Source organism: Zootermopsis nevadensis, unplaced genomic scaffold (assembly GCF_977971745.1).
Source record: "Zootermopsis nevadensis isolate Lab colony 2312 unplaced genomic scaffold, Znev_1.0 Znev_ptg000005l, whole genome shotgun sequence".
Lineage (NCBI taxonomy): Eukaryota > Metazoa > Arthropoda > Insecta > Blattodea > Termopsidae > Zootermopsis > Zootermopsis nevadensis.
In genome coordinates this window covers 3,052,522-3,068,633 of record NW_028259137.1, presented here as the reverse complement: position 1 = coordinate 3,068,633, position 16,112 = coordinate 3,052,522, and the positions used below count along the sequence as shown (strand labels likewise).

Genomic DNA, 16,112 nt, shown 5'->3' with positions numbered 1-16,112 from the left:
AATCCACGCTTAACCACCAGAGGCTTTACTGTCCGCGCTATTTCACACGATGTTTAATTCCTTGGGGTCTGTCGCTCCAGGGGTTTTGCCTCACGGGACACCTCCCCCCTGACCTGGGTACCTGGCTTGACACCCTTCTGCCTCCACCATCCTGGTTGAAACATTATTTCAAGAATGAAGAATCTTATTGTTCCGCAACATTGACCTTGAATTAAATTAATGTATCCTGGGGTCTCGGGTTCGAATTTATAACTTGTGTTGAGCAAGGCCGTGGTTCCTCTGGGGGCTTCCCCGGTTTCTCCGTGGCATCCCATTCACACACAGAAGAAGGCAATGGCAAACCACTTCTGGATCATCTGCCAAGAACGTATATGAACAGGTCCCAGTCCGAGAAAAGGATGGAAGGATCCTGTTCATATGGACCTGTCGTCAGACAGAACACTAAATAATAATAAGATGAGGTGGTCTAGCGGTTAGAACGCTGGCCTTGTAATCCTGGGGTCTCGGGTTAGAATTTATAACTTGTGTTGGGCAAGGCCGTGGTCTAGGCAACACGGACATTTCCTCCGTGGCATCCCAACAATTCCTCCATTCACACAGAGAAGAAGGCAATGGCAAACCACTTCTGGATCATCTGCCAAGAACGTATATGAACAGGTCCCAGTCCGAGAAGAGAAAAGGATGGAAGGATCCTGTTCATATGGACCTGTCGTCAGACAGAACACTAAATAAATAAATAAATAAAATAATGACGTTGTTGTGGCGTGAAGAACATTTTTGGAATGTTAGTCACTCCAAAGAGTACATATTTAGAATTATATATAATGCAAAATAAGAGTAATCTCAAAATGAATTTATTGATAGAAGCACCTTGAAAATTGAAAGCAGCAGAAGTGGAATCGGCATATATTTCTTGTTTTGGAACAAGGGAAATTGCCCGAGATTAAATTGATCTCAGGTTGTGACGTTGCATCTGTAAAAAAAGAGCATCCGAAATGTAGGGAGAAATTCAATTTTACTGCGGCCGGAGCAGGAGATGGGGGACAGATCAATAACATTTGACGGGATCAAATTGGATTTCTTGCCGGATGGGGGGGTTGGGAGTGGGGGGTCTTTGCTTGATCGCACACGCACTACAGTTTCAGCCACTGAAATCTTCTTCGCTGTATTTCGCGAACGTAACAAAAGGAAACATTAATAGCCATAAAAATTAGCAACTCCTCTGATGGGGAGGTGTGACGTATATACTAAATATTCAGTTATTCAATTTGTGTGAAGGTCATATGACCTAGATCAACGTAGTTCACATCTTCACACACTGCAACTATTAGTCCAAAATCCGTTTTAATATTATTCTTCCATCCACACTTAGATCTCTCAAGCCTCTTCCCATACGATTTTCGGATAAAAATTGTGTGATTATTTCGTATTTCAGCCTACGTCATTCTATTTGACTGTGGCAAAGAGTAGAAATTATTAAGCTTGTAATTATCTGATTTTCTTCATTCGTCTGTAAGGGATTCTGCCCCAGTTTTAAATATCCTTTTCATAGATTCATTTTTAAACAGTCTGTATATTTTATCAGGAGTCAGTGACAAAGTTTTAACACAAATACGAAACGGGATATAAAATGATGATTTTGTATATTGTGATGTTTTAATAACTGGATTTTAAGGTAGGATATTGGGAATTAAATTATTGTAAAACGTGTAGTAGTAAGCTTAAATACTTTCAGAAACTAATCTGCTCTTAATTTCGTCCTGAATATCAATTTGATTTGTTCTGCTGTTACGTACTGGTGTGGATGTTTCTTTACAACAGATAAAAATCTTGTTGTTTGAAGAGAAAATGTGGTCTACACTTTCTAGATATATACAGCGTTTTCTTTCTGTGTCTTTAAATGTTAAAGTTACACTGTGAAGAGGTTAATAATATGTAATCTTCAGACAATATTAAGATAAATTATGCAGGATGTGACGGGCTTTGTAGAGGCGAAAAATGCATTTAGAACTGTTGAAAAATCTGAATGGAAGAGGCTAGGTGATAGCATAATATTAAAATCGATTTTTAAGAAATGAGATGTGAGGTTAAGGGCTGCATTCATCTGCCTCGGGACAGGGACCAGTGGCTGGCTCTTATGAAGACGATAATGAGCCCTATTATTATTATTATTATTATTTAGTGTTCTGTCTGAGGACAGGTCCATATGAACAGGATCCTTCCATCCTTTTCTCGGACTGGGACCTGTTCATATACGTTCTTGGCAGATGATCCAGAAGTGGTTTGCCATTGCCTTCTTCTGTGTGTGAATGGAGTAATTGTTGGGATGCCACGGAGGAAAACTCCGTGTTGCCTAGACCACGGCCTTGCCCAACACAAGTTATAAATTCGGGCACCGCCGGGAATCGAACCCGAGACCCCCAGAATTACAAGGCCAGCGTTCTAACCGCTAGACCACCGATAAATAGAAGAATTTCATGACTGTTCACTTATCAAGTTCGACTCTGCTCTGGGGCGATAGTTATCGCTGTGAATGTTAACTACATCGAAAAATGTCTCTAATAAAAAAAATGGTGTATCTGAAGATCTGTTTTTTATGCCATTGAGGGTTTAATTTTGTAGCCTATGAAGGGAAGGGGGTGGATTGTAAGTTCCCAGGGGTTAAATAAAATAATCCCGGTTGGGACTGGGTGTGGGAGATATTACCTGGGGTGGCCCCAGGGGTGCAGTCCTCGGAAGTGGAATGGCCCGTGGGTTGCGAAGCCCCTCGGGGGTAAATTCAGGTGCCCATAATCTCTGGATGTTTTGATCTGAGATGGCGGAGGCAAGTTCATGGAATAACAATAACATTTATAAACCTATTCATTCTATCTTCCAACGTTGCATGTCTTCAAGAGTTGATTCAATGTCTGAAAATAGCGGAATAATCAAACGGAACCCAGTGTCAACTGCGAAATTGTAAGGATAGAATAATTTAAATTTTGGATTTGAATCGCTGGCTAGAAACGTCTATTGACTAACTGTGTTAATTTTTCGGAGTCGTCTCCAGATACAGTTGTTAATTTGCAATGAGCCCTGAAGGTGGACCAGCTGTCTTGTGTCCGCACGATATTTCGAGTAGTATGCACGGACGTCATTTTATTTTATAGCCATGGACCCTATAACTCATGATGTTTTCTGTGAGTGTGAAATATTCCTTACGCTACGTGTTTATGGGTTTTAAAGAAAATCTTAAGAAGCCATGTCGTCCACACTTTCACATCTTCTTTTATATGTCGTCGTCATTCTGATGACCATGCCAGATTATGTGCAGTCTTTAAAGAGTCCTATAAATCTATAGCATCCCTGGTACGTCGCCAATTCAGTCGTCAAACCTTCAAACCTCGCGTTCTCGTGGAATGTTTTGTTTTCTGTGGAGAGGTTGTCTCATGGAGGGAAAATACTTTTACCACCGCGGAATAGGTTCACACATTATAGTCGTAGTAGGATAGCAGGACATAGATACTTGCACACCGAGTCCATCCAGAGGCTATAACCCGCAGGAGGTCCAGGTAATGGAGGGAAAAGACGGCTGTAAGGTGAAGATTCCTGTCGCTTTGATTTATGTGGCAGTCTGGTTGAAGTTTACCGACGTTTCAGAGGTGCTCTCTGCCTCCATCATCAGGACAGCAACCATCTTTGGAACGTCCTGATGTTAGAGGCAGTGAACACGCTTTGATGTCGGTAATCTTCTGGTGGATTACACGGCGCGACAACTTGGAAGACAGCAATGTTCATCCTCGCAGCCACGAGAACCAGAAATCTAAAATGACGGAATTAACATTTTTATGGGTTTATGTTTTTTGTTTGGAAGTCTGTTAGTGTTTCCATTAAATTGTTCTACACCAGCCTTACTCTTTTAATTTGAGTGCAATGTGAGGCTGACCACTAAGACCTCGTGCCGTGGACATTTTACCCCGGTGGGGGGGGGGGGATCCCGCAATGTGGATCTGTGTAAAAAAAAAGTAGGCCTGTTTGTATGCACCACTCCAAGAATTTGTACTGAAAATGTGTATTCGAGACCTCACCACATGATAGCAGTGAGTGGTTTGGCCATAGAGGTGACTTAATCCTTAACTTGCAGAGCTGAGTCACCAGTATAGGATTGCTAGCTTTGCTACACTGCGAGTTCTGAACTGTCCTCACTCTCCTGGGCTCCGATGTTTATGTTGCTTGATTTTACAGTGGTTTCATGCAGTTTGGTGATAGAAATTACAATATTTTGAAATCCTTTAATGTGTTTATTGGTCGCTTGGTCGCTGGGACCTTGGGTTCGAATCCCACTCAAGCCATGGATGTCTGTCCTGTGTACAGGTAGAGGCCTTGCGACGGGCCGATCCCTCGTCTAAGGAGTCCTACCGAATGTCTAATAGATCAAGCCAACGAAAAGTTGGGACCCGCAGTGCTCAGGCACTTGAAGAACGGGTCTTTCCCAGTATCCCAGTTATTGTGTTTGTAAATAAATGTAAAACAGCTTACATAACGGGCTGTGGACAGATTGCATGGATTTGCATTTCAACTAAGAATTTCTTTTCAGGTTCTAATACCAGACCGTAATCGTATGATGTCCAGTTCAAACACAGGAGGTCATATTTCGCTACCTGTCGATATAGTAGCAGGTACGTACGAGTAAAGTACAGATTTGAAAATAACTCAATGGGTTCTTATTCTGCTAGATATATTGCAGATATAATATTAACAACGAAGATATTGAACATGAAATTCAAAATTTTTATAAAGTTTACTGTAGTTTTTGATAATAATTCTTTCAGAATTAACATACATTATCAAATGCTTGTTGTAAAAATCGTGTGAAATGTATGTTTTATTATGAATACTTTTTTTGGTAATTTTAAAAATACAGGCAGTTTATTTTGTAATTTAAACCACTTATGAAGATATGGCCAATGCTACGAAGCCAGAATCTGTATGCAAGAACTTACTTGTTCCTGATGTGTACTCGTAATCATTTATGAAACCAGTCTCAACAGAACAGCTCGGTCAGAATTCACGAATGTCTCAACCTGCTTGTTGAGAATTGTCCCTGTAAAGTTTTTAGGAAGTTGAAGTCTCGTGTGCCCCTTCGGGAAGTTATTTTGCTTGTAATTTTGCAAGTTAAGATGTGTTCATTTCGTGTATTTAACGCTTCACTCAAGTTTAAACTTCATGAATAAAAATAGTTCCTCAGGATGTATTAGTATTGTAGCAGAGTCATATACAGACATACCTCGGAGATATTGCTAATTCGGTTCCAGACCACCGCAATAAAGCGAGTCACGAATTTTTTGGTTTCCCAGTGCATATAAAAGTTATGTTTACGCTAAACTGTAGTCTATTAAGTGTGCAATGGCATTATGTCTAAAAAAACAATGCGAGAATTGCCAAAATGTGACGCAGAGATACGAAGTGAGCACGTGATTTTGGAAAAATGGCGCCGATAGACTTGCTCGACGCAGGGTTACCACAAACCTTCGATTTTTTTAAAAAACGCAATATCTGCGAAGCGAAATAAAACGAGGTATGCCTGTACTAAGGAAGGACATGGATTGGAAAGTTTGAGAACAAAGTGATGAAAATTTTACGTAATAATGAACTTTACAATCTGTACTCTTTGCCGAGTATTATTATTGTGATCAAAGTTTTAGTCTTAAAAATTAAAGTATCGGGTTGTGTGATAACACGGTTTTGCGTTAAGTAACATGAATCATAATGTAAGAGCCTGTTCGTTGTTACTTAAGTAATGGTCAACGAAGCAGTAAGTAAGTTACTTAATAAATGCCTGGAATGGAAAGTGGGGGAAGGAATAACCATGGGCGTTTCTGCACGTGGCTAATTCTGCATCCTGATAGTGGAGGCAGTAAGTCCCTCTGAAATGTCATGCACAGTGATACATCACAAAAAACAGCCATTTTTGTATTGTGTGTTGTTGAACAGGAGCCCTAATGAGGCTGTTGGCGCTGGTGCTGAACCATTCTTCAGAGGGCGATGACAACCCCAAGGAAGAACTCAGCGTCCGAATGCAGGACGTCATCAGGTAGGCGCCTCTGTTACTTTCTCTAGGTCTAGTCTCCCGGCAGGAGTGGAATTGCTGTATTTCGTATGTTTTGATTCGTAGGACAATTGCTAAGGAACAGAATTTTATAATTCCACGTGTCTCCTTTCTACTTACGTACTCACTTACGTAGACGACCCGTTCTTCAAGTTCCTGAGCATTGCGGGTCCCAATTTATCGTTCGCTTGATCTATACACATTTTGGTAGGACTCCTTAGACGAGGGATCGGCCCGTCGCAAGGCCTCTACCTGTACACAGGACAGAAGAACGCGGACAGACATCCATGGGATTCGAACCCACGGTCTCAGTGACCAAACGGCACAAGGCCCACGCCTCAGACCGCGTGGCCACTGTCACGGCTTTTAATTATATGTCGTCGCAAATTCAATAAATTATATATCAAATCTAAAACTTCTTGACGATGGTGAAGAGTCAATTGAATAAAAATTTTCTTGGATATTATCCATCGTCTAGTAAATATGAAACGTAAAACGACGTTTCGGAGATGGGACTCTATCCCCGTCTTCAGGTTCCTACTCAGTTGGGCTCACTTATTCTGGGACTTTCACTTTTTACTTTGTCCGGAGATAGGGATTAGCTCTATCTAGTTGGCCCAACTGAGTAGGAACCTGAAGACGGAGATAGAGTCCCATCTCCGAAACGTCGTTTTACGTTTTATATTTACTAGACGATGGAAGGTCCGGAGATAGGGATTAGCTCTATCTAGTGGGCCCAACTGTGCAGGAACCTGAAGACGGAGATAGAGTCCCATCTCCGAAACGTCGTTTTACGTTTTATATTTATTAGACGATGGAAGGTCCGGAGATAGGGATTAGCTCTATCTAGTGGGCCCAACTGTGTAAGAACCTGAAGACGGAGATAGAGTCCCATCTCCGAAACGTCGTTTTTTACGTTTTATATTTACTAGACGATGGAAGGTCCGGAGATAGGGATTAGCTCTATCTAGTGGGCCCAACTGTGCAGGAACCTGAAGACGGAGATAGAGTCCCATCTCCGAAACGTCGTTTTACGTTTTATATTTACTAGACGATGGAAGGTCCGGAGATAGGGATTAGCTCTATCTAGTGGGCCCAACTGTGCAGGAACCTGAAGACGGAGATAGAGTCCCATCTCCGAAACGTCGTTTTACGTTTTATATTTACTAGACGATGGAAGGTCCGGAGATAGGGATTAGCTCTATCTAGTGGGCCCAACTGTGCAGGTACCTGAAGACGGAGATAGAGTCCCATCTCCGAAACGTCGTTTTACGTTTTATATTTACTAGACGATGGAAGGTCCGGAGATAGGGATTAGCTCTATCTAGTGGGCCCAACTGAGTAGGAACCTGAAGACGGAGATAGAGTCCCATCTCCGAAACGTCGTTTTACGTTTTATATTTACTAGACGATGGATAATATCCAAGAAAATTTTTATTCAATTGTCAATAAATTGTGGTTGTCAACGTAAAGTATATTTTAGTTAAAATATAAATACATATTCTGTTGACAAATAACCTCACTCATCTGTAAGGACCGTAAAATGTTCCTTAAATATGAACTAACAGCGTTGTGTTGTGTTGTGTTCCATATTGGTTACATCTGTTAGGCTGCTGTTGACAGACTCCAATCTTTAAAGAAACAAAACCTTCAAAATGTATTTCCTAAGTGGCATTTTTCTGTGTTTGCGTGAATACGTAACAGTGAAAATACTCTTAAGTTACGTAATTTAGCATTATTTAATTAGTGTCGTGTGTCTTAAAGATAAGGGTTAGAATATTTTTTTGTGTTACGAACCAAGAAACGTCTTTTCTTATATAAGAACGAAGATGCAGAAATGTTTGGAAATCCATTCACTGGGTTCACAGAAATTTATTTTCAATCAACGTGAGAACGTAGTTACTGTCTGAAGGCGGGAATGGCTTTGTGAATTATGTGCTACAAGGTCTAAGTTTATATTCCGATGTTCTGTACATGTGGGGACTGTGGAATAATTTTACCTGCTGCTGACATGGGTGCGAAACTTGGTCTTTCGATTTTAATGAGTGGTTAGAAAGACGTTTAAACTCGGGGAAGATGGATTGGCAAGGACTGCTGAAAATTGTATCATAAGAATCTTGATAGTTTTAAGATGGCTGTCTTCTAGTTTATAGCTCCGTGTTGTCTGGTAGAAGTTTTAGAGGTCCTTGCTGCCTCCATCATCAGGGCAGCAAGGTACTCTGAAATGTTTGTTAACGTCTACCAGACAGTCATCTTAACGTTCGTCATGGTTAGTAATACATGGAGATTTGTCTTTGTGACATCACTTGGGGAATCTGATGTAGCTGGAAGGATAATATTAATATGGATCATAGCGAAGTAGAACGCTGAGTGTATTCAAGTGCCTTCTGTAAAAACAATAGCGAAACCATGGGTTCTAGAAAAGCATCAAACTGGTTGATCATCTGAGCGAGTCTCGGGTTATCAAGAATTGGCCACGACGTAATTATAAAGTCAGTCAAGCCGTCGTTTAGTGCCACGTAGTGTTCAAATTCGTAACTGATGTCCAGGTTCTTTCGTATTGTATTTTTTTATGAATGTTTTCAAGATGAATTAAAATGCACATTTGCAATATCTTTGTGATCAGTTAAGAATATCATTCATCACGGTTGTACGCCATGTATTTCCCCCATAAATATATTATTTTTATTTCGAAATTTTTTGTTTAAAATGTTCCGAGATGTGGTTAATATCTGAGGGTCTTTTACTAATTTTGTAGTCGGGAACCGAACCAGGTTCCTCTGATTAAGAGACAGTCATTGATCCCAAATTTTCATTTTCGGCAATTATTTATCCACGGTTTATACGCGTTGTGCCTCAGGACGTGTTAGATACTGTCCTATTTTTTTTCCCATATCCTTAAGTCTGGAAATGAACCCGGATATCCTGTTACGGGGCAGAAAATGTTCGTATTCATTCACGTGTTTTCCCATAACTACCGACCACTTGTACCTTACCTTTAGAGAGAACGGAAGGCATATTACTCGATAATAATACGCGTTCGTATGAGTGTGTATGTTGTTGGTCATGTAAACTTCAATCCTAGTAAAATATAACTCTAAAGGTTTTTGAACGATCGAGTAGACGTCTTGTTCAGGTCGACAAACAAAGAAGCTGATATGGAAAGCAGGTTGGTGCAAGCTACCGAGACACGCTAAGTAATCTGTCTTGAACATTTTTAAGACACTGCTTGTGTTTGCGTAAACACAACATACCTTGTAGACGTAGAATGGTGGTAGTAATTGTAGTAGTATATTTGTCAACAGAGATGTTCGTATACGTTTACCAAGCTCCTAGGAAGAAGCAAGGAGGTGCTTTGTGAGAAACCTCATCTGCTTTATCGTGAGGCCATCTGCCGAAGCTTAACGCGACCATGCCTAAGCGCTGTCGGTTGTTGATCCTTTCAGCAAAAGTCTTAAAACGTTTACAGAGCTCTCCAGAAGCAGGCAGACCGCCAAGTCTCCAATTCGTCTTTAAGATTGTGTTCCCCCCCTCCCTTCCTCCCCCGTCTCGTTTTCCACGGATGACAAGACGTACTGGTTTACGTCACTCCGATATAAATATAATATTTGCACAGAACTTTATAAATATAATGCGTGCTACTGAAAGAATTGTCTCATATTTATATACTTTTTCTCACGGAACGTCATTTATTACAGATACAGCAGGATAACTGGTGTGATCGTTCCATTGTTTATTTAACGACGTCTTATAAACTACGTTGGTTATGCAGCGTCGAACGGTGAGATGACTAAACGAAAAGGATGTGAAAGGAACCGGTTATTTGTCGTCTATTTAAAGTAGAGATACTGTCTGGAGGGACTGGGGAAAAACAAGAAAAGTATCACGTTAGCCGATCTCTTGACTAAAAAGCGAAACCTAGGCCCCACGAATATAGAACAGAAGTCAATTTTAAAAGCCACTGACAATCGGGGTCACCAAATTCTTGGACTTTGTCCATCGTATGTGTTTTGTATTAATAAAATGAATACTACGTTTCGAGAGTTGGATCTGCTTCCGTCCTCGGGTTAAAAAGAGTGGAGGTGCACGTACTCTGTACCGATAGAAAAAAGCTAACCTCAATCCAGTCATTGAAGTTAGTAGTTGCCCCTCCCTGTTTTTAACCTGAGGATGGAAGCAGATACAGCTTCCGAAACGTAGTGTTCCTTTTAAAAAACACAGACGATGGGCATGGTCAGAGAATTTAGTGACCCCGATAGAGCAGATACTTCATATGTTTATGTTCCAAAGCCTGTAAGTTCTGGAATTTACGCACTAGAAGAAAGTATTTCACATCACTATTTATTGTCATTACTCGCTGTTGGTGTTCATAGGTAGTTGTGGTAACGTAAAGTTTAATAGGTTAGGTCTGACGTGAAAGTATCCCAACTCATGTCTTTAGTGCGCCGGTTTCTCTGCGCATACTTGGTCACGTGACTCAGTCATCCACCAATCATATGCCAAACCGGTGTTGGGATTCAGTTTGCTTTGTGGTTTAATTTTTGTAACGAAGCACGAGAACATATTTCTTTAGACCATTCAGGGATGAGATGACTACCCAGACATTAAACACCGAAGTTTTCAGTAGCAAAGGATTTGGATCAAATATACGTGTGAAAGAACTATATATTGTTACCGTTTTAATTATAATTTGGTTTTGTAGGCAGTCGTTGACATTGTGATATTTTCCACCTTTTCGAAATTTTACATATTTGATGCATTCAGAATAATCTCAAAAATTTATTTATAATTTGTAATAAAGACAAATGTAGTCAGTTTTATTGTCTGAAAATGTTACGTATCTCCGTTTTTATATCCATTACGTGTTTATGAACACAGTCTTTCAGATATTTGATTCAGTAAATTAAATTAAAATGTGTTTCACGTATTTCTTACTTAACTTTTCTCTCAACTGTGTATTAAATTTCGGAAGTCGTTTGCTGTGATAACTTAAGGCGTTTCGGAATTATTTTGCTCATTTTGTGTTTTAATTACGAATCCCATGACCAAAACTTTTTTTTTTAATGAAAAATCCACCTTTAAGTTCAGCTTATGTACTGAAACGAGTGGAAGAACGGAGAAAGACGTTAAATCCTGTTCAAATACCAGGGTAATCCTTTTCGTGTAGCGACGAAGTTTTAATAGGAAAGACTGTCGGGATCAGAACGTTAATTGAAAATTAGGCTGAGTAAGCATCTCATCTCTGCTGATGTCGGGTACAGACTTCGGATGCTTGCCTCATGTACTCTTTATATATTAAAACCGGGAAATCTTGGATCCATCTCGTAAAGTAAACTTGTAGAAAAACACATTTAACGTCTTAAGGGAAGGGCTTGTGTACACTAGCACTAATACACAGAGCGGTTAAAATATTTGGGCTGCAACTAGTTCTAAGCAGAATGTAATAGTTATGGAGAATTATTTAAAACGCTCGACCCCTAGCTCAAACTATACCACATTTTGGGTTAATCTTTATCGGCTTTGGTTTGTCATAAAATATGCAATATTTCATATTAAACCATTGAGCAGAGTCCTTGTTGAGAAGCTGATAGTCTTTGCGTTTTATGAAACCAAAAAGTTCATAACCGTATTCATAAAAGCCTACCACCGACGTGTGTTTTGAGTCAGATGAATTCAGTCCACACCTTATTTACTTAAGATCTGTTTTAATATTATCCTCCTATGTTACAGTAGTGGGAGACATATATATATATAAATATGATACTATTAAATTGGATCTTAATGTGTGATGCTGTGGATAGTTAGTTCTAGTCTTATGGGGGACTTGTCACTTCCAAGTGAAGTGCTTTTGGCTGTTTCGTGATATTGTGGTCTGTGTTCTTGAAATTTGCGTGGTTATTTAATGGCTGTATCTGATTAAATTGATACTTTTTCCATATTAATGAAAAGGGTACATGGTTCATATATTAGTTTACGTAAATATCCCTACTCAGTTGCATAGGTAATAGACTATAGCGTTGATTGACAGTGATAAGTCAGGTAGACCACAGGTTCTCAACCTTTTTCGCTGGCATACCACTAATTATAAAATTAACATATTAAATGTACCATTAACCAAATTATTTAAGGAAAAACTTCTGATTTTCTTATTTGGTTCGCATACCACCTGTGGTAGGCGTACAATAGGTTGAGAAACGTTGAAGGAAGTGGTAGTGACCGATTTTAATTGACTTTACGAGCGGGTAAAAGGCTCAGGATATACGATCTCCGGTCTCCATTCCGAAATTGAAACCTGGGACCTCCCAAATACTAACTAATGTAACATTATAACTTAATACTGATGTATGAATAGGATGGTTTGTTATTACAGCGATTTATGGTAAAGTTTTTAATAGTATCGTTGCCACAATTTCGTAGAATAATTATTTGCAGCGATGTACAGTAAAGACGACGAGATTTTCCAGCTGAGACAATAAAAAAAGAAATACGTCTAGCGAGAACCCTCATGTGAACACAATTTTAAAATTTCTTATTAGAAGAAGTCTTGTAACTTCTCAGTTCAAATACCTGTCCCACACGCTTGTAGCTCTCGTATGTTTGAACTAGGATTTCAATCCAATTTTTTCCGTGTTTCAACTCCCTTCGCTGTTATAAAACAGAATAAGATACAAATTACCTTGGAGATGGTATTCTGAATATTTGCAGAATAAATGTGGAAGATCGGTGGCTGTGGTTACTACAGAATCGTACCATGCAGAAAGGAAATGTGGTTCTTCGGTATGCCATCTTTATGCTGATGATTCTTGGCATATTTTGCTTAAGTAAAATATAGTCTTAACTAAAATAGGGGTTTTCCGTCTTCTATGGTGTGGAAATAAAGTTGTGATGGAACAGATACTTAAAACCTGAAGGGAAAATAGGATAAATTAATATACACGGGACCTCCAATTGAGAAAAACTTACTCATTTATCAAGGACTTTTTAATTCCATAGGTGAGGCCTTTATAGCGTTTAAAGGTAATATGATTTATTAATTGTAAATTGGAAGTGGGTTACGGAAAGAAGCCAAAAGTAACGTGTTTAAGGTAATATCAAGGCATTTTATGGAGATATTGAGGATTGAGTGCCACGGTGGTCTAGCGGTTAGAACGCTGGCCTTGTAATCCTGGGGGTCTCGGGTTCGATTCCCGGCGGTGCCCGAATTTATAACTTGTGTTGGGCAAGGCCGTGGTCTAGGCAACACGGAGTTTTCCTCCGTGGCATCCCAACAATTACTCCATTCACACACAGAAGAAGGCAATGGCAAACCACTTCTGGATCATCTGCCAAGAACGTATATGAACAGGTCCCAGTCCGAGAAAAGGATGGAAGGATCCTGTTCATATGGACCTGTCGTCAGACAGAACACTAAATAATAATAAGATGAGGTGGTATAGCGGTTAGAACGCTGGCCTTGTAATCCTGGGGTCTCGGGTTCGATTCCCGGCGGTGCCCGAATTTATAACTTGTGTTGGGCAAGGCCGTGGTCTAGGCAACACGGAGTTTTCCTCCGTGGCATCCCAACAATTACTCCATTCACACACAGAAGAAGGCAATGGCAAACCACTTCTGGATCATCTGCCAAGAACGTATATGAACAGGTCCCAGTCCGAGAAAAGGATGGAAGGATCCTGTTCATATGGACCTGTCCTCAGACAGAACACTAAATAAAAATAAACCTCCTTGTTATTCCGCTTTGCCAATTTTCCTCCTTGTTCTCTTATGTTTATCCTTCGCCTTTGTGGCAGGTTCTGTATTCTTATGACAGAAATAAAAATTAAAAATTTCTGACGTGGTCTTTAAAATTGCATGACCAAGAATTCTTACGCCCGGATGCTGTGCTGTGGCGAGGTGTAATATCCTTGCACTCACAGTCGTGTGCCCAGGGTATTAAAGGTATAAAATACGCTGTAGGAAATTGTGTAAGAAGGTCTGCTGTGGATTGTCCGACTTTTAAGTGTAAACTGTAGAAGTTTATAGCTGTTACTTGTTTTGATAATAGTGCATTCTTTTCTTAGATTATCATTGATCTGCTTGCTCAGCGAAACAGCTTCTGTATTGCTGTAGTGTAGTGTTTTTTAACCTTTCAGGTACATTATCTCATCCATTTTGATTAAGCAGAATATAGACTTCACTAAAATGTAGATGTAGATGTAAGATGATATAGTTGCGTCATGTTGTGAAATTTAATTAATTATTGGGTTTTTGTCCGTAAAATCAGAATTCATATTTAAAATTTACAATTAAGATAATTAAAATATAATTTTATGTTCCTCATCGAACAATCGATTTACAATTGGAACATCTTTTTACAACATGTTTCGGTTTCTATATAAACCATCTTCAGGTGTAAAAGTTAAAATTATAAACTTAAAACTTTAAATTTTTTTTTTGAATCTAATGTTTGCGTTGCATTTTAATAATTTCCGTAAATTGTAATTAAGTTTTAAGTTTATAATTTTAACTGTTACACCTGAAGATGGTTTATATAGAAAACGAAACATGTTGTAAAAAGATGTTCCAATTGTAAATCGATTGTTCGATGAGGAACATAAAATTATATTTTAATTATCTTAATTGTAAATTTTAAATATGAATTGTTGATTAGACGGACAAAAACCGAATAATAGAAGATGTGGTTTGGTCGTAATTTTTTATTCCAGGATGGAAATAAAAAAAAATTTGAGAAAACTTAAAACTTGCAGCAATACGAAATCGGAAAAAAATATAATAAAATTGAAGAATCTACTCGAGTCGCGGACTTCCATATGTCGACGGACACTCGATTGAGAAACTCCTTTGTGGTGGGTTTTCATAGTCGGCCCTGTGCGATCCAAGAGATTTTAAGAAGTTCGTGTCCTTTTTGGTATTACACAACGACCATTACTTTTAAAATGCTTACAAGCTGTTGAACGCAAATAGCGAATAATTATCTTAAACGTGTTTAATTATGTAAAAAATAAACCCGATATAAGTCCTGGCTAAGTTTCAAATAAATCTGTTTACGCTGCAGGCATTTCGAGGGTTTCAGGTTTTAAAATTTGCCCTAAAATTACTCGGAGGCACACTGATATAACCAATAAATAATAGCGAAAGAATGAATTAGGTTAACGCCAGTATAAGAGTTTTATTAATTTGTTTCGTCGTGGAATTTTCTGAACGTACGTAAGAGATACTTGTTTCGAAACGGTGTCCCGCGTTAACTTGTGGTTTCACTGTACCCAGATCGCCTGCACGAGTCGGTTTCTCAGGAAACACGAAAAATTTAAACCACTTTGATAAATAAAATATTTTCGTTGGGTTGCATATACTTTGGTGAATTGTAAAAGCAAATATCGGATTTCGAGGAAAATAAAATTCATATTTATATAAATTGGCCAGTGCGTGTGGCGTTATTTTGAGTTTTGATCTTAGAATTAGATAGATGATTAACCCCTTTATCTTGCCATGTTTCATAGTGTAGTTGCGTCATATTGTGATTTATTAAATTAAAATTAAATTATTTGGTTATTCCGTCAAATCACAATGTATTTAAAATAAGATAATTAAAATAATTAAAATATCATTCTGTGTTCCATATCGATTAATCGATAATAAACCTTGATCGGATACCGTAATACTTCTGGATCAACTCCAAACACAACTGTGTTGTCTACTATTTCATCTCTGGTATGTTTATTTTACTTTCTTTATAATATTATTTATTTTATTTATTTAATTGTTTTCTATATTCATCCATATTCATTAATGTTTCTTTGACTCATTTACTTTCACAGACCGATGTAAACATCAAAAGCATCACTTCAAACAATAAAAGTTGATCCATTATATGAAAATATCTGGACACGACCTCCAAAAAACTACACTACGACAAAATTGTAAATAATTGTAATTGAGTTTTAAATTTAATATAATTTTACGCCTGATGATGGTTTAATAAAACCGAAACATGTTGTAACTGTTTCAATTGTAAATCGATTATTCG

General features: G+C 38.7%; 1 protein-coding gene across 3 annotated transcripts in view; it reads left to right on the top strand.

The window, feature by feature from the left end:
• ssp3 (SCAPER domain-containing protein short spindle 3) overlaps window positions 1-16,112 on the top strand; it is a 314,720-nt gene that overhangs the window by 28,769 nt on the left and 269,839 nt on the right. For all 3 annotated transcript variants that reach the window (XM_087343366.1, XM_087343365.1, XM_087343367.1), the window contains exons 19-20: window positions 4,577-4,658; window positions 5,974-6,073. In XM_087343366.1, the coding sequence (XP_087199492.1) occupies window positions 4,577-4,658; window positions 5,974-6,073 (182 nt within the window). The remainder of the gene's footprint in view (window positions 1-4,576; window positions 4,659-5,973; window positions 6,074-16,112) is intronic.